The sequence below is a fragment of the Tiliqua scincoides genome, chromosome 1 (genome assembly GCF_035046505.1).
Source record: "Tiliqua scincoides isolate rTilSci1 chromosome 1, rTilSci1.hap2, whole genome shotgun sequence".
NCBI lineage: Eukaryota > Metazoa > Chordata > Lepidosauria > Squamata > Scincidae > Tiliqua > Tiliqua scincoides.
This window is the reverse complement of record NC_089821.1, coordinates 178313949-178332517: the sequence shown is the minus strand read 5'-3', so window position 1 is coordinate 178332517 and position 18569 is coordinate 178313949. Positions and strand designations below refer to the sequence as shown.

Sequence of the window (18569 nt, the reverse complement as noted above, 5' to 3'; positions counted from 1 at the left end):
CTGTAATGGGGCCAGGCTTGGAGTTGGGTGCACCCCCAACCCAGGGGACAGATACGATTCTGGTGCCTTCCGAGGGTCCACCCTCCGCACCTCAGGTGCTTTGCTACCACAGGATCTACAGGTCTCTCTGCCTCTCCTTCTATACTAGATTACCTGTTAATAAAGTGGCCCTTTCTCCCAGCTCCGTTGTCTAGAGTGTTCATTGGGGGGTGCACAAATTAAATGATTTGCATCTATCATCACAGATGCCGCTGCTTGAACTAAATATCTCCTGACTAAACAATGAAATCAAATACAGGTTAATAAAGAAGACATTTCAAAACTAACTGACAAGTTAACAGCTCAGTCCAAACTAAATCCTTGCACAGAAATGCAGCAGTGCTGGCATGGCTTCTGCAGTATCGCACGGGGGAATTTTTGGCCTCTGGAGGCCTCTTCAGGATAAGGGAACATTAGTTCCCTTGCTCCTGGATAAACCCCAGCAGCCACAATAGGTCAACTTGGACCTGCGCCAGTTCAATCACTGGCATAAGTCAAGTTGATACATGAAGGCAGATCAGGCCTGAGATTTAAAAAACCAGATGAATTTATGTCAAGCAAGTTAGTTTATATCAGTTAAAGAATTGTTTTTCTCCTGTGTTAAAATGCTCAAGGAATAACAACTTGGACTAAGTGCACTGAAATCTTAATTTCAAAATAAGAATGTCCACCCACCTTGACTAAAATAATATGATGTATTAACTGACTAATAATAATAAGATGTATCAACTAACATTAATATGTATTAATAATAAGATGTATTAACTAACATTCATTCATTTGCTTCTGGCTTATGCACTGATCCAAAACAATGGGGGGGAAAAGCTTCTGGAGGTCATGCATCCCATCACTGAAACCATGCTAGAGCTTTGAGCTTGATCAGATCATTTCACAACAAAGAGCTCTCCCTCCAGCCAGCATAACAACTTGCTATGTAAATTTATCAACAGTAGACAGAAACAACCGAATAACACTGCCTTTGTTCCTGCTTCACCCAAAGTAAATAAAGTTTCACTGCCAAGGTGAAGGCAGTAAAGCAACTCAGAGACCTGCTAGGAAAAGATGTTCAGAATTAATACAAGATAGGAATTTAGAGGGATAAACTGCAGGATCTTCTATAAGTCAGTAATAAGTCTTTGAACAGTAATCAAAGTAAAACCTAGTAATGCAAAGGATCACTGCCACATTCAAACTATTAAGGACTCTTAAAAATAAGATGTACCATAAATGCACAATTTTACAAGTCTACAAAGTATAATAATTCTACAGCATTCTAAACTGTGTATATAAAGTTTCAATCATGCAGTCCATCACATGTAGAAAGCCAATTCTATAATCCTCAAAAAGTCAAGTAATCTTTCTCCAGGTTTTAACATAATTTTGTGACTATAATAAGTATGCATGGTGTTTCTTCTGATACAGACAGATCATCATTAGTCTATTCATCCAAATGGTAACTCCTAAAGTCAGCTCTGGCTCTACTGACCTGTTTCTGGTCTACTAGTTCAGATTTCTGGTCTACTGACCTGTTTCAGCTTCGTGATAATCCGAAAGCTACCCAAATCTATGAAACTTCCAATTCAAATAGTCTTCCACAGCAACATCCTTTTCAAAAGAAAAACTGTAAAAAAAACATAAGTACATACCTGAAACATTCCAAAGCCATGTCCACTTGCAGAAACTGTTACTTCCACTGGTTGTGTAGCTGCAATCTAAGAGAAATCGTGAATTTTAGCATGCTCAGAAAAGTTTGGGGAACGGGATGTGAATACAGTGGTGCTCCTTCACTTCATACCTCTTTGGTCTGAAGAAGAAAGCGGTTTTCATTATCAATTCGGAATCCAACCGGATGATCTTCACTAGATGCATTGACTGCTACATTCATTTCTGTTTCAATGCCAGTAGTAAGTATTGCACAGGTACTCAAAGCGTGCAGGGCGACTATGGTGTCCTGTTGTGATAAAATTGCATTTAATATGAATACCCAAATAAATAGGCACCAGCTTGCCTTGCAGTAGAAAACTCAGACTCTATTACTCTTAGCGTGCAATCCTATCTTGTCCTGGAACAGGCAAGCTGTATCCAGCGCAAGATAGGGCACCACAGTGGCTCAGTTGAAGGTAAGGGGAAACATTTCCCCTTACCCCTGGGTAAACCACTGCAGCCCCTATGGGTCTCCTGAGGTGGCACAAGTCTGAGGAGAGCGGAGCGGCTTGAAGCCGCTGTGCGCTGCTCAGGGAACAGGGTTGGAATCCAGCATAACTGCTGGGTCCCAGCCACACCTCCCGCTCCCCACCTGCCCCCAGGGTTGCCCACCACTCGCTCTCCCCCCACCGCGGAATACCTCCCTCCCACCTTCTCCCCGCCCACCCCAGAGCCTTGTGTCAGCTAAGCTCAGCTGACGCAAGGCTCGGTCCCTCTGTCATCGCGCTGGCCTAACTGACTCACAAGGAGGCACAAGGGCGCCTTATGGCACATTTGCATCCCTCCTGGGCTGGCGCAAGGACACCTCAGGATTGCACTCTTAAAGTCAGATTCACACAAGAGCCTTTGGACCACCCCTTCTGTTCTGCCCATGTAGCTCTGACCATTGTTACTGCCAGCGAGAGAGTTCTGTTCCAGCCCTTGCAGCAGAACCACTACCATTACTGCTTGGCTATTCACCATCCCCAGCAGCAGAGGAAAGAACCAAAAAATGTGTAGGAAAGGGAATATGTAGCCCTGTGGAGTGCTCAAAGTTTTCCTCATCAGCTCCAGCCTTAACCCTCATGCATATAGCCAAATCCGTGTATGCTCTTATATATGTGCAATCTAATGTCCTGGATAATAGAGGCCCCAAATCACATTTTCAGAAGCCAGTATGTATAAGTTGCATGCGCATGGCCTTTAAACACTGGAAGTGAGGAGCAGAATTTGCAGGCATGATCCTGATATCGTCCCCATGCACATAGATGAACACCTGAACCACACAGATCACTTCCTTGCTCTTCCTGTCCATTGGCCAACGAAAACAAAGGCTGCTGCTAATGGTGAATAGGGAAGTGGTAGTGACAACAGCAGAGGCAGCCAAGAGGGTTGTAACAGGATGCTCCATCTGGTTGTAGCAGCAAGATGGTTTTTCTACAGACAGAGGCCAATTCATAGTTCCAATGTGGATGAACTGTCAGTGTTTGAAACATTTGCTATAACTTACAATTGTCGTACAAACGGATAACTCTGTTGCTATTCTAACTTGGTAAAGACAGTAACAGAGCATGAAAATACTTGGCAATCTGGTCTTCACAGAAAATAAAATATATTCAGGAGGTGGACTGCTACATGGTCAATATTTCATTTCTGTTAATTTCCTTTAATTTAAATGTGCAGGAGACACACATTTATAGAACCAGAGATCTGAACATGGCCAGAGTGATGTCCAAGTGCTTTAGGAGTTGTTTGTTGGATTCTGCCTCTATGAGCTAGTTGTTCTGGTAAGGGAAAACTATTGCCCTTCAATGCCATGGAGATGCCAAAGGGGAGCATTCCATATTAAAGCGCTTGCTGGTTGGTTGGATGACAACCTTCAGTCTCAAAAGACTACGGTATAAGCCTACAGCACCTGGTATTCCCAGGTGGTCTCCCATCCAAGTACTAACCAGGCCTGACCCTGCTTAGCTTATGAGATCAGATGAGATCAGGCATGGGCAGGGCCAGTTATACACTACAGGCACTTCTGGTGCGGTGGTTTTGTTAAGAAATGAAATTAGACATCTTTCAGGTCTGTTACTGTGAACCAGACCCTTTTGCAAAGCAGTATCAAGTATAGAAATCATGTGTAGTTTCCTTATTTGTATAAAGGCACTGACAGGTTGACACAGCTAATTTTGTAAAAATGCTTCTCTAACCTGTGTAGAAGAATAACCTCCAAGGTGGTTTCTTTGCTGACTCAGCCATTTCATAATAGGGATCCCCTCTAAAAGTCTTCCTTGTCTGGCATGAGATAACAGAGCATAGCCTGCAGCCTCTATATCCACAGAACGTGGCTGCCAGGAAGAAGACAGTTCAGGGGCTGGTGACACCCAAAATCTGACGTCTCCTGAAAAATAAAAACCAAGAATGTAACCCTAAACATACTTACAAGAGCGCAAACTCCAGTGGGCATCACGGGACATACTTCTGAGTAAACATGCAGTCCAATAGTTTTGGGGATTTACTTGCATTTGCATTACTGTAACATGTGTACCTTAAAAATGTAAGGCACGCAAGTGGACTTGCGGGCACACAGTGACCCAGGTCAGATTATAATCTAAACTTTGTGAAAATCCTGTTCTCTTGGGTTCACACACTCCCACATAACCTAATCTTCTCTTTCATGCACCTCCTTTGTAAATCTATTTGTTAAATAATAATACTCGCCACTTGTATAGCGCTTCTGGAGTGCGCAGACATATACTGAATTGATTAACTCCTTTGCAATCCTAAAAAATACTTATTTCCCATACTGCAGCTGAGGCTGAGAGTGGCTTGCCTAAAATCATGAAGTAAGTGATAGGTGAGATCTGAACCAGGAAAAGTCTGATTTTCAAATTGGCAGAACATGTTTCAGTTTGTCACTGAAATGACACTTTCACAGAGTAAAGGATAAATCTTTGATATAGGTCTTATGTATATGATTTGGTGCTTTGCCATACCCTTCTGCTTGAAATAAACAAATGCCAAAATTAACCATGTATTCATGGTTTGCTTTATTACAAGCAGAACAACATCATACAGTATTAAACCTGAACGTCTTACAGGATCTATCCTTAGTTCAGTTTCTTAACAAGTGGAAATCTTGAAGGAGTCCAATACCATATTTTTTTTAAATAATTAAAATCTCAGACTAATTGGCTACAAATGGATACCATTTTCATCAGAATTTCCCTATGACTCCAAAAACAGATGAAATACCAAAAAATGTTTTGAACATTCATAATGCTTTAAATACTTTCCTACATAGAACCATCTTAGAATACCTTGTTGTTCTGATCTCTTATTCAACATGTCCAGTGCAGCCTTTGCTTCTGAACTCCTTGCCAGCGATAAAGCATAGGTCACAAGTGCCAGTGTATGATTATCCGATATGCCTTCACTTAATTTAAATTCCAGGAAATTCAAAGCTCTGCTTATATGGTCATTATACTGAGGAGACAAAGAAATTATCATAAGAGATACTTTTCAAAAACCAAAATAAGATAAAAACATTTTAAACTGAACAAAAGTCGACTATCTGAATATATTATATAAAATAGTAAAAATGGCAGGAAATTATGCACATTTGCTTAAGTGTTATACCATATATAGGTTGCAGAATTTATCTTTTCTTGGGGAGAGATGTGGATTACACTTGTGCAGAGTTTGCATAGAGAACATTCACTTTGGTTTATATACACAGATAATACTAGATTGACAATATTGGTCAAGTTCTTCAAAGCAAAAACCTGTCACTGTTCATCTCTCCTCTCCAAATACAATCAGTGTGTCTTCATCCTGCCTCACACATATAAATTTCTTGCTTTTACTTCTTTTGAATTAGCCTTTGTCCATTCAGGAATATTTCATAATTTACATATTTACTACTGCCAAAAATTTACTAGAACTTTTCTCTCAGGACAAGCATGGGGGGAGGCACATTTGTGATGAGTGCCCTCTTTTCCCCCTATTTTTTTGCCAATGGTTTCCTTATTTTTGCAAACTTCTAAACCCCAGAAGCTCCTGTGCAGATTCAGCAGCCTAAAGGTTCAGGGAAATGCTCCTGTAACAGTAGCTGTCCTTTATTTGAAACATCCAGACAGCCGTGTGCTAAATGTAGGTTGGGGTCTTTGTCCACGGCTGGAGCAGCCAAGCTCCTCATGAGACTAGGATATGCCTATTAATTGGACAGCCAAATCTGTCTGTCTAGGCAAAGAAGTGGGACAGAATGGCCAGGTGGATTCCACTCCTCCAAACAGGTAACTATGACATCATCAAATCTACATTACTTAAATTCTGGCACTGAGATACTGGAGGCACGTCTGCCAGGTCTGCAGTAAAATCTAGTGTAGGTTTGCAGAAGGCGCACCCACTTACTCTCCAGTACATGCAGGGATTGGGATTCCTGGGACAATGTATGTAGCTAGCAGTAGGATCTGAACTTCCAGCTTGATGCACTTAGTGGATTTTGGTTTTTTTGTTTGTTTGCTGTGGTGGCTCCAAAACAACCTGCAAACTTTCTCATTTGAGGATTTGTGTGCTTTGTTCTTGAGTAGTTTCTAACTCCCTCTGCTGGATATTACTAGTTACTGCATCCAATTTTATCAAGCTTTTTCTCTGTGCCCACGAAGCTGAATTCAGGCATTTTCCAACCACCTTCTTGTATTTTTCTACCTCCCTTTCCCCATTTTGTTTAGTCTCTTTTCTATTTATTAAAAATAGGAATCTTGTGTTTTTTTAAACTAGTCACAGTAGAGGATGCTGACTCCCTCTAATACTGATTTAACAGAAACATAATTGCATCCAGATGCCGCCAGCTTTTGACTTCATACCCCCCAAAACAACAAGTTTAAATAGGACAATTTTATTGCAAATAGAAAAATCAAGCTTGCAGCAGTCCTAATATGCTATCAATATTATTACTACCTTATCCGTATCGTATTCCAATAGTGATGCCATAATATAAGCTGTAAGTGAGACAGATTTGTTAGTGCCCCCTTGCAGTTCACTGTGTAATACTTTCCCAGGCTCTTGGAATTCTCCACTATGACTCTGGTGACTGGCAATCCAAGTAGCTGTTTTCTCCAGTATGTATGGATCAATATCTATGAATGGTTGAGCTTGAGTGAAACTTCTTAATACAAAAGCTGATAACCTAGGAAGAAACAATAATTAAATACAGAATTAAATGCATAAGCCCTGCTTCAAACTTTTCCATTTAATGCCAAGCAGTTGTTTAGATTACTTATTCAGTAAATATCACAAATATGTGAACCAAAAGGCCGAAACAAACCTTGTACAGTCGTGTACCACTTAACGACAGAATCGGGACCGCGATCCCTGTCGTCAAGCGGCACTTGATGCAATCCTGTCCCTCCGCAGGGAAGGGGATGCTCCGCTCCTCTCCCCTCCGGAGGGTTTTCTGAGTTTCCCAGAGGCAGCGCCCATCCCCACACTGCCTCTGTGGAGCTCAGACTAAGGGAAATCACGACTCTCACGCAATTTCCAGTTTCAAGGAGGAAACCAGAAATTGTGCAAGAGACACGATTTCCCTCAGTCTGAGCCTTGCAGAAGCAGCATGCGGACATGTGCTGCCTCTGGGAGGCTCCGACAACCCTCCAGAGAGTAGGGGAGCAGATCCCTTCACTTTCGGAGGGTTGGGGTGTGCGCCCCCAACCAACACATGACAACATTCTGGGAGCCACCACTGAGGAAGGTCTTCTTCTCACTGATGCCTCCTGACTTCAGTCAAGAGGGGCACACAAAGAAGGGACCCCTCTGAAGATCTCAGGAGATGCACTGGTCTACTTGGGAAAAGGTGGTCCTTCAGAGACTCTGGCCCCAAACCATTAAGTTCTTTAATGGTTAAAACCAGCACAAATTGGGCTTGAAAACAAACCAGAAGCCAACATAGCCAACAATGATCCAACAGAGTCAAACTCATAACCACAAACTGCCACAGCCACATAGGCCACAGCATTCTGTACCAACTGCAGTTTCTGGAGTGTCTTCAAGGGCAACCCACTGAACACATTCCAGTAGTTAATCTTGATGTTATCAGAGCAAGAACCACCAGAATGTAAAATAATAACACTCTATATTATGGGTTGTATCCATACCCTCTCTTGCACAAGCACTGCCTCACACTTATGCAGAAGTGATAGGAGCATGATTTTATGCAATCTCTCCAGCCCCCTGCACCCTAAAGAAATCTGCTCCTGATGCCTGGAGGACTCTCTGGAGTTGATTTGGGATGTGTGTGCAGGAAATAGAAGGGTTGGGCCAAAAAATGATATGGATGTTAAAAAGCTGCAGCAAAACTAAACACTAGTGGGTCTTTCTGGGTACCTTCCCTACCTTAAGTATTAAGGACCAGGATTTTGTCCTTATACTAACCATTTAGTTGGTGAGGCAGGCAGCCCTCATTAATGCATCCAGTGTTCTGGATAAGACCTCATCTCATCTAGCTGAGATGAGAAATGCATCTCAACAAATGTGTCAAGAAGGATTCAAGACCTTGCTTTTTATTACCTCTGAATTACCTTAATCTGTGGGACTGGAAACTTGGGAATAACCTGAGACTCTGGACTTTCCCACTTGGGAATCAGGTAGGCTTTATGGTCCAATTAGCTGGCTCATGTGCTTTATTTACTTGTCAGTTGGGGGGGGGGGAGAAGAAGGTCAAACAGCAACAGAGCAGGTGTAGTTCCTGCAACTCAATGACACAGCAGTTCCTTAAGATGTTAATGCATCACAGGAGCTTCTTAGATGATAGAATGGTGAAAAGTAAGGAGGAATCAGGGTTGTTAAGAATTGTAACTGCATTTGGCTTTGCCACTTGTTTATTGTATCAAGGGGTAACTAATGCAAAAATGTAATTGTAAAGCTACATTTACATATTAAAACTAAATTTAGTTTCCGCTGGAGAGAAAAACACTTACCATGTGCTCCCAGAATGATCACTATTTCCAAAAGCACTAAAAGAGCCATCATCCCTTTGGTAAAGAAGCTCTCTTTGGTAGCCTGCAAAAATGAAATATGAAAACAGTGTTGTATGACTTAGGATGTGTTCATATGCTTAGTTAATTGACCGGCTTGTCACCTCTTCAATTGGCACCCGCTACTGGTTAATTAACTAAGGGCCAAACTACACTCTACGACAGGGGTGTCAAACATAAGGCCCGGAGGCCGGATGCGGCCCACAGAAGCTTTTTATCCGGACCCCAGGATCTCAGCTGCTGAATAGTGCTGAGATGTTACTGCTGTAAGGGTAGCCCACATGAAAATTGGGCTCACCCATATCTTGAATTATGATCGAGATTTGTGTATTTTCTCTTCCGTCATTTGCAGCTAACGAGTTCCTAAGTGAGAAAAAGTGCTTATTTTTGGTTATGACCTGTTCAATGACATCACTTCCTGCCTAATAACATCACTTTTGGCCCTCAGCAGGCATCATGAATGCTATTCGGCCCTCAGTATGAAATGAGTTTGACACCCCTTTTCTATGAGGTGTGTCCAGAAAGTAATGAGAATGAAGTACGCTCGAGAAGGGCTCTGTGAAGGGAGAAGCTGGCCAAGTTCAGTTGGGGTGGGATGCCAGGAATACGTTAGAACACTGATCAGTTGCATTCCAGCCCTGACAGAGTCAAGACATTCTTTTTTGTGACACCCTGCTCAAGTGCAGGCGAGAAAAATGCAAGCGAGTTTGGAACAGTGGTACGTGATAAAATTTTGTGTGAAATTGGGTAAAAGTGCATCAGAAACTTTGGAAATGGTGAGGAAAGCTTATGGAGAAGCTGTGCTATCATCTGCATAAGTTCGTGGTCGCTTGAGACAAAGTTTTTTGTGTGCATCCTGAGATCGGCTCAACTTGGATCCTTCATCACGACAATGCACCAAGTCACAAAGACAGCTTTGGCTGTCAGAGAGTTTTTGGCGGAAAAACATGTGACACCAATATAGTGGTCTAACACTATATATGGTATAATGCTTCCCCATCCACCCTACAGCCCCGACTTGGCTCCTTACAACTTTTTCATATTCCCAAAGATGAAGAATGGTTTGAAAGGACATCATTTTGGTAGTCTGGATAACGTCCAAAGAGCCACTATGCAGGCTCTGAAAGCCATCCCGCTTGAAGACTTCCAGAGATGCTATGAAGAATGGAAAAATCGCTTGGAGCGTTGTGTACACTCACAAGGTGCATACTTTGAAGAAAACAATGTTCAATTGTAAAAATTTTCAATAAAAGAATTTTTAAAATATCCTCATTACTTTTGGGACACACCTCAGTATACATAACACACATTTTGATCTTTTGCTTTTGGAGGCTTTTTCTTAGCATGCAGCATTCCACAAAAACACAGTGGGGGAGTAGGAGCACTTCAATATTTTGTCCCTGCCATGGTTTGCATCAGGAGTGTACCTTTCTCAGTGCAGTATTTACAGAAAAAGTAACACTTCCATGAAAGCCAATGTGAATTTTTTTCTTCTATAAATAGCAGGGAGGGAGCGGTGGTGGTGTCTCAATCAGAACCATGGCAAGAGCAAATTATTAAAGGACTCTACACTCCACCCCAATGGTTTCAGCTGTACGCCATGCATTATTTTAAGACAAAATAAAAAGAACTTGAGAAACCAAAATATCTGTTACATATCATGTAGTCCCAAAGGGAGGGCACCAGAATGCAGGTCTCTTGTTGTCTTGTGTGCTTCCTGGGGCATTTGGTGGGCCGCTGTGAGATACAGGAAGCTGGACTGGATGGGCCTATGGCCTGATCCAGCGGGGCTGTTCTTATGTTCTTATAAAGTAATGAGGCAATTAAGTTTCATTTCCTGAAGCAGTTTAACAGGTGTTTTCTTATTGAATAATGAATGGAATAAATATATGAATAACATAACAGGCATGGGAACTGGCATACAATGCAGACAAAATACAGTGACTGATATGTAATAACAATAAAAAGCAAGGAGGGCAATTTAAACACAGAGGTTATCTTGTTAATAAATGCTACAGCATCTTCAGTGGACAAAGTACGTGAATCCATCATCAATTATTCCAACTTTTCAGTTGGCAAATAAATTATGTGAGGGAGAGTCACTTCCTCAGGAGACCCTGAGGGTATTTTTTAAAAAATCAACTTTTATTGTATTTCTGGCCATCCACTGATGAAGTCTGTCATGCCCCAGTCTGCTAGCAGTGAACACCCTGGCTGGCGGGGTGCTCAGACACCTGTAGAGCTTGGTGGGTTCAGGGTGGGGTCGCCTTTGTGGTTCCGCTCCTGGGACTGGTCCAGCAGAGTAGGGCCTCAGACGGCCACTGGGGGAGGGTGTTGACATCACACTGTTCCTGTTCAGTGTTGAGCTTCCAGCTCTCAGGTGGCATCTCCCTTCTGCCAGCACACCTCTCTGCCCTCTCATCACAGACCCTCTCCCTTTTGAGGAAACCTGGCTGCCCCACCCTGCTCCACCCCTTCCTCCCTGGAAGGCTCAAGAAGGGGTGGGACCTTCAGCTCATCCTCCCATTCCTTTGTGACTTTAGAGGCCCTATGCCTGCAGCCAGTCTCTTCCTGGGGCCCCAGCCCTGTCTGGGAGCTTGCCAAGTCACCCCCTGGGCTAACCTGCTGCATCCCTCCCCCTTGAGATGTAAGTCAGTGGTTGGGGGTGGGTGGCTGGGTCCAACCCCAACAAGGTGGTCATTCACAATCTTCTCACACTGTTAAGGTGAAATGTGAAAACCATTCACGGAGATTTACTCATCAGCATGCATGCATCTGGGAAGGTATGATCATGAAGTCAAACCAGAGCAAAGAAGCATTTTAGGGGAAGATGAAACACAAGTTTCCACTGAACCATATATTCAAGAGAAGGCTGCAGTTCATCACCATTTCCTGACAAGTGTGCATATGCAATACCCATTTCTGCTGAATTGACACTTAACTTTCAGGTGCATGCTTTAAAAAAAATGCACACTTAACAAATGCTTGAAATGGCTCTTCAGCCATTTTAGAGAAAGGTTGGACAGGCGCCTTCCATGATGTTTCATGAATGGTACCTTATTTCTGAGGTCTTCCAACTTTAAAATGCTACATAAGCTTTCTGTAGATATTTTGTACATTTCATAACAAGAATCTATTCTTAAACATCAAACAAAATTTCAGAACACATTGGTAAAGGTTATTTTGGAGACTCAGACATATGGCATAAAGCTTATTTTATATTGTTTATACTACTATCATGATGTATAAATGAATATATTCTGCACAATTAACTATGAGCCTTAAAAAGGATCATAAAAAGCAACTTACAAAAAAAAAACACCTGAGACTTATTTTTCTTTTAAAAAATGAAAGCTGTTCCATAATAGCTCTTGTTTTGGTGACAAAAGAATGCTAACATTGTTTAAAATCCCAAAGCCAAGCATGGTTTAAGTAAAACAGTGCATCACCAAATGTCAAATTTAACAATATAGTTATGACTCTTTTAAAAATAGCTTTAATAAAACTTATGTTTGGATAACTTTAAAAAATGTCATGGTAATATAAATCAATCTACAGGGAATGACAGATTGCTTGACAACTTCAAAGAAGTTGCTTGAAGAACAGATGTTCATTATTTTTGAAACTAACTGTGTAACTTTAGGGAGGCCAAAGTCCAGTAGGCAGGCCAAATATAACATGGAGTTTAACAAAGCAAACTAAACCATCTCTGTTCTCAGTAGCCTTTGTTCCCCCTTTGTGGGAGACTGATGTGGGATTACACCAGAGATTAAATTTGTCCAGCTGTTCTCAAAACAGAAGCAACTTGAGTGATCTAGGGACAAGTTTGAAATCAGAACTTGTGTGTGTACTGTGACTGGAGTCAAGCACAAAAACAGTACATAACTGGTACTGGATACAAATTAAATCCAGGTTTCTAAGACTGGACTTTTCATTTTTTCTTTTCCAACCATTACAGGTCCAGCCTATTTATACACCGATTTTTTATACACGGATTTGACTCAACACGAATGGCCCTTACAAATGAGAAAGAATGTGCTGATCCCTGGAGAAGGGGAAAAATGCATCCCTTTAAAATCAGTTTTAAATACTGAACAGTCCTTTAACAACAGGCTCCTTAATGAGAGAGAGAGAGAGGGCAGCAGGCTAACAATCCATCAATCCTTCTCTCTCCTTTGGACCCCTCCCTTCCCCCAGCAGGTGAAAGAAAGGTGATCATTTTGCATTAGTGAAGGGAGGGGCTGAGCGAAGTGCTGATGGATTGTCTTCTTATCTTAGAGTCAAAAGGTCAGCAAGGCTGTTTTTCAATCACTGGAGCAAAGAAACTTTGTTTTTTAAATTGATTTGCTATAGTGTGTGTTTTTTTTTTTTATCCATGTGAGTGCTTGGAACAGAACCTACGCAAATAATTAGTCTCAACCTGTATTTATTTATAATTACTATTATTTGTATCCCATCTTTCTACAACAGATTGCATTTTGATGGCTTACAATCCATAAAACACAAAAAAAAAACATAATGCACAGAAATACAAAAAATAAAGCCATCTTAAAACAGCAGCAATTTAAAATATTAATAAGGTGGTAGATTTTAATTAAAATCACACTGAATAAAACAGTTTTCACGGGTGCCTTCTGAGAAGGCCCTCTCTCTTGTATCCAGCCACCATTCCTCAGACAAAATAGTATATGGAAGAAAGCATATGAAGTAGATAAGAGTTCTCAAGCATCCATCTCAAGTGTTCATCTAGAACAGGGGTGTCAAACTCATTTCATACAGCAGGTCAAATAGCATTCATGATGCCTGCTGAGGGCCAGAGGTGATGTCATTACGCAGAAAGAGATGTCATTAAACAGGTCACAACCAAAAATAAGAACTTTTTTCTCACTTAGAAACTCATTAGCTGCAAGTGGCAGAAGAGGAAAATATGCAAATCTTGATCATATTTCAAGATATGGCAGAGCCAAATTTTCATGTGGGCTGCCCTTTCAAAAGTAACTCCTTGGCACTGCTCAGCAGCTGAGAGCCTGAGGGCCAGATCCCGGTGTATCCGGCCCCCGGGCCTTATGTTTGGCACCTCTGATCTAGAAGGTCACTATGAAATGTTGCAAGGATATTCTTAAAATGACAAGGGTAATGAAGACTCTGCTACTCTGACACAGAAATGGATAGGGATCTTTTCACACAAATTACACAAACCTTAATTACGTCTTATTCAGTTGCTGTATAAGACAACTTGTAACAGCTGCTTATGGAAAATGATCTGCACAAGTTTTCAAGGTTCACCTGAGATTTTCTTCAACATACAACCAAAATACTAAGAGCCAATAGAAGTATGAAACCACTTTGATTTTCAAGTTAATGTCATTTGTTGTCACACTGAAATCTATGTGAAGTTTTCTGTCAAGGAGAATGTCTACACAGATACACTGGAAAAGTCAGAAGGACTGAAGCATGTACATATGAGCCTCACCATCTATACTGTGTCTGCACCTCTTCACAAATCTAAGCAATGGGAGGCACAAAGAAGGCAACCAATCTATACAGGAAGTACAGGCCTCCACACAACACCATTACTTATAGAGAACAGTTTCCTTTGCTCCCTCTTCTAGAATGAAAAAACAATATGGGGGTACGAGATATGCTTAGAAACCCATCTTCAACTGCAGGTTTCCCACCCTGCCCCACTCCACCACCACAGATTCCTACCTTCTCTCATGTATGACACAGCTTTCGACTTAAGACTGGGTTGCAGGTTTCCTGTTTGGGTCAGATAATCCAGAACATAGATATTAGGGGCAAAATTTATCATGTTCTGTTCCCCACAGCCATAGGGCATCTTGATCAGTGATTCCAAACCACTGATAGATGGGCCAAGGATGTCACCTGAAAAGACAACATGGAAATACTATCACCAGCTTCATGGAAGCTTGATACAAAGGTCTCAGGAAAAACTTTGTCATGTACTGTAACAATACTGTTATGTACTGTACTGTACATACAAAATGTACTCTTAAGGAGCTAATTACCTTGTGAGTCTCTGAATCCTTTAAAACTCAAAAAGATCCCGGATCAACAGCGAAAATTAACACATACTGAGCAATGGAAGCCATTTTATGCTTGGTTGAAAATGAATATTTAGAAAATATAATTCAGGGCATGTAGATGAATTTATTATATATATGATATATTATAGAAGAGAAGATACAAATGATAAATGATAACAAGAGGTAAAAGTAGAAGAGAAACTGAATTAGGAGATAGGGAATGACTTATTAGTAAAAATGATATATGACATCCTGCACTCCTAAATGTATGTGTATGTTTTTAGGTTGTGTTATGTTGATGTTTGTGTAAAAAAAAAAAACTCAAAAAGATCCCAAGGGTCATCATTAAAGGGCAAATTGCATGAACCAGTATAGTTGACACACCACTGCAATTATCATACATATATTGTATACATATACTGCATTATATATCACATCTGTAAATTATGACATATAAAAGACTCAAATCAACAATAAAAAGGAGAAATGCAAAAATAACTGCAAAAACAGCTATCCTAATTACATTGACAATAACAAAAGAAGTCTGAAGTTAATCAATCATATGACGGAGTGAACAAAACTCTCAAGAAATATTAGCTTTTGATTGATATGGAATACGAGTACCAATTCTAGAGGTAATAAATTATCTATTCAAAAACAATCACAATGTAATCCCAGTAAAATAAATGCATCTTCCATGCTGATTTATTCAACAATAGCCAAGACACTACCAATTTTATATTTCTGCTCTACACGTATCCCCAACTTTTCAATGAACTGTTTCTGGATGGTCTGCTCTTTCGACCCTTCCCCTCAGTGCAGAAAACATGCATGCACGTGCATGGACACAGAAAGAAAAGCTGTTGTATTTTTAAGCAGTTTCCTCTCTTAGGCAATTTGAATTTGCAAGCTAAAAGAAGACTGTCAAGCGGTCACCTCTCGCTCTGCCAATTTACATTTGAACTGACAATTATTTATTTATTTTCATTTTATTTAATTTACTACATTTATATCCCATCTTTCTCCCTGAAGGGATCCAAGGTGGCTTACAACAATAAATAAAAGAACACAAAAAACATAAACACAATTAAAAACACAATTAGCATTTACAAGCCAAAAAATATTTGGTTCTGCTTCTTGAGGATTTCCGTTTTTTTGTCAGTGCTCTGGTTCCCAAACTGTCGAAAATGCAGGGGGGGGGTGTGCCTGTATTTGTCAGTGAGTTCCCAAAATAAAGCTACCAAAAGTGCATAATGCTTACCAACAACAGTAACTTGTACTCTTTCACTGCCAGGTACGACATCAGAGGGGAAAATGAAATTCAAAGTTTCCGTTGTAAATTCAGGCCTTTCTGACAAATCCAAAAGAAGTGCGTGTGAATGAAATTGCTCTAATCCTTCAGCCTATAAAAATAAACAAGGATTTAGATGCATCTCTAATAAAATGTTATTAGATATGATTGGTGTGTGTTGCATTCGCATATTAGGGGGTCTGTACAGAAATTAATACTAATAATTATGTTATGCCGGATCCCAACCCTCATTCCTGGGGAGCTTAGAGCAGCTTCAAGCCACTCTACTCTCCTTGGACTTGTGCCACCTCTGGAGGTGGCGCAGGTGTGAAGAGACCCATTGGGGCCAGGGTCCCTTACCTCTGGCTGAGCCACTTTGGGCCCCTATCTTGCACTGGATACAGCACAAGCCTCTTGGCTTGCCTGTTCCAGGGCAGGATAAGATTGTGCCCAAAGATGTACAGGGAAATTCCTGGGGAGGTATAATATGGAGCAAAGAAACTGTAAGTTGGGAAAGGGATAAGCACATACACATCACTGCATCTTTTCTTTAAAATCTACCTTCTGAAGCTGCTTTTCTAAACAAAGTTACAATTTCATTCAGTTACAATCTCGATTTTCTTCACTTGAAATAAAATATTAGATACATAACGATAAGCTACATGAAATGGCTCCATGGAAGATAAATTATGTTTAGAATGTTGCACTGGTAGGTCCATGTCCCCAACTATATGATGTCATGTTTTCAAAAACTGCAATGACACAACAATGCATCTGAAGACACAGGCTATCTCCAATGCAATGAGGTCCATTACAAACGTTACTTCCTGAGACCACTTGCAACAGTGGCTCAGTTCCATGATATGCCAGTGCAATTGTCCTCCCTCCCCCATATACTTCTGGCATATTAATGTACATAACAGGCCTTTAGAATGTGGATGTGTCATTAATGGTTTTAGATATTTTTCATAAATGCTTCAACTACCAAATGGGATTTGTGTACAATGTTAAATGTAGTTTAGTGGTCCTGAATATATTTTCTAAATTAGTAATAATATTAAATTACCTTCACTATCACTTTCTGGAGGAGGGCATCAGAACCTATGGATGATATTGCTGTCACTCTGATAGGAATCTCTCCAATTTGCTTTGGTTTGATTGGAAAAATGACAGCCTTCCCATCTTTACTTGGTACTGATACTGACCGTTGGTTTCCCATGGTATTTATGTCATTAGAAATAATAAGTATTTCAAAAGAGTCACTTGTATCAAGGGTCACTGTAACCTATAAAAACGGAAGCAGTTAATTTTTTTTCTGTTATTCACACGGCTAATTAATGCTACTGTACTTTTTTCATTTGTTTCTGCCATGTTGCTTACTAGGGAGCCAAGAAACGTTCTCACACAGATGTGACCACTATAGCTTTCTGGCTAGCAAACATTTAAGAAAAATAAAACAAGGAAACAAGACTGAAGGGGGGGAAAAGACAGCTGGAGATTAGGAGAATTGAAAACGATATGACACAGGGAGGTAAATAAGAAAACAGAAGAAAGAAAAGCATCTATTTCCAAAAACAGCAAGAGCGAAATGGCAAATGAGAGACAAAGTTTCAGTAACAATGAATATTTGACAACAAATATCAGTGACTAATAACTAAGAACCTACTTAAGCAGGTGGGTGTTAATCTGCGGGTGTTAAAAACGTTCCAAGCACAACACACAAACCACAGCCACCCAATAACTGAATAATTTAAGCTGCAATCTTACACACACTTACCTAAGAGTAAGTCCCACTGAGGGACTTACTTCTAAGTAAACATGAATAATGATGTACTGTTAACCTATAATTATATTCACTATATGTTACACCAGAACAGCCCTTTGGTCTTCAAAATCACATAGTTATTTCTGAACCACTCTCATTCAGAGAAGGCCAAAACAATGTATTTGATGCTGGGGGAGAGGACTGCCTTTTGCATACTTGTTATTTGCAATTATATAAATTGGAGTAAATTTTTCTGCTGGTTGTGGCCAATAACTAATATTACAGGTTATCTGTGGGCATCCGTATTCCAGCGTTAATGAACTGTCCAAGCAAAGTTGAGAAAAGCCAATAATATCAAAATAGAACAATCATAAAGCAGATTTTTAAAAAAAATTTACAAAGAAGGATTTTGATATCATTACCTCAGCACTTTCTTTCAAATAATTGAAGATGTTTACTTCCAATAAAAACTGCTCTCCTCTTGTAACTGTAGGAGGAAGGTTCAAGGAAACAAAAAAGGGCTGGAAGACTTCTAGCTGAAAAATGAAATTATACAACAGTGAACCCTTGTGGTGTTTAGCTCAGTTGTTAAACAGAAGTCATTTTTTAAAAAATCAGACAATCTCTGATTACAACATCCCAGACAGACCCTGACATCAGAATACATATTTCCCCCTTGCATCCGTCATGGGCCAGTGAGAGAATGGGTGGCCAAGATA

General features: G+C 40.5%; 1 protein-coding gene and 1 pseudogene across 1 annotated transcript in view; both read right to left on the bottom strand.

The window, feature by feature from the left end:
• Nucleotides 1-18569, bottom strand: part of CD109 (CD109 molecule) — a 95974-nt gene that overhangs the window by 21206 nt on the left and 56199 nt on the right. The window contains exons 20-29 of the mRNA XM_066622707.1: nt 18273-18386; nt 17152-17370; nt 16056-16197; nt 14457-14633; nt 8691-8772; nt 6676-6904; nt 5034-5199; nt 3924-4114; nt 1835-1990; nt 1686-1751 (exon numbers count right to left, since the gene is read on the bottom strand). Of these exons, the coding sequence (XP_066478804.1) occupies nt 1686-1751; nt 1835-1990; nt 3924-4114; nt 5034-5199; nt 6676-6904; nt 8691-8772; nt 14457-14633; nt 16056-16197; nt 17152-17370; nt 18273-18386 (1542 nt within the window). The remainder of the gene's footprint in view (nt 1-1685; nt 1752-1834; nt 1991-3923; nt 4115-5033; nt 5200-6675; nt 6905-8690; nt 8773-14456; nt 14634-16055; nt 16198-17151; nt 17371-18272; nt 18387-18569) is intronic.
• On the bottom strand, nt 3626-3747 carry LOC136638107 (5S ribosomal RNA; annotated as a pseudogene).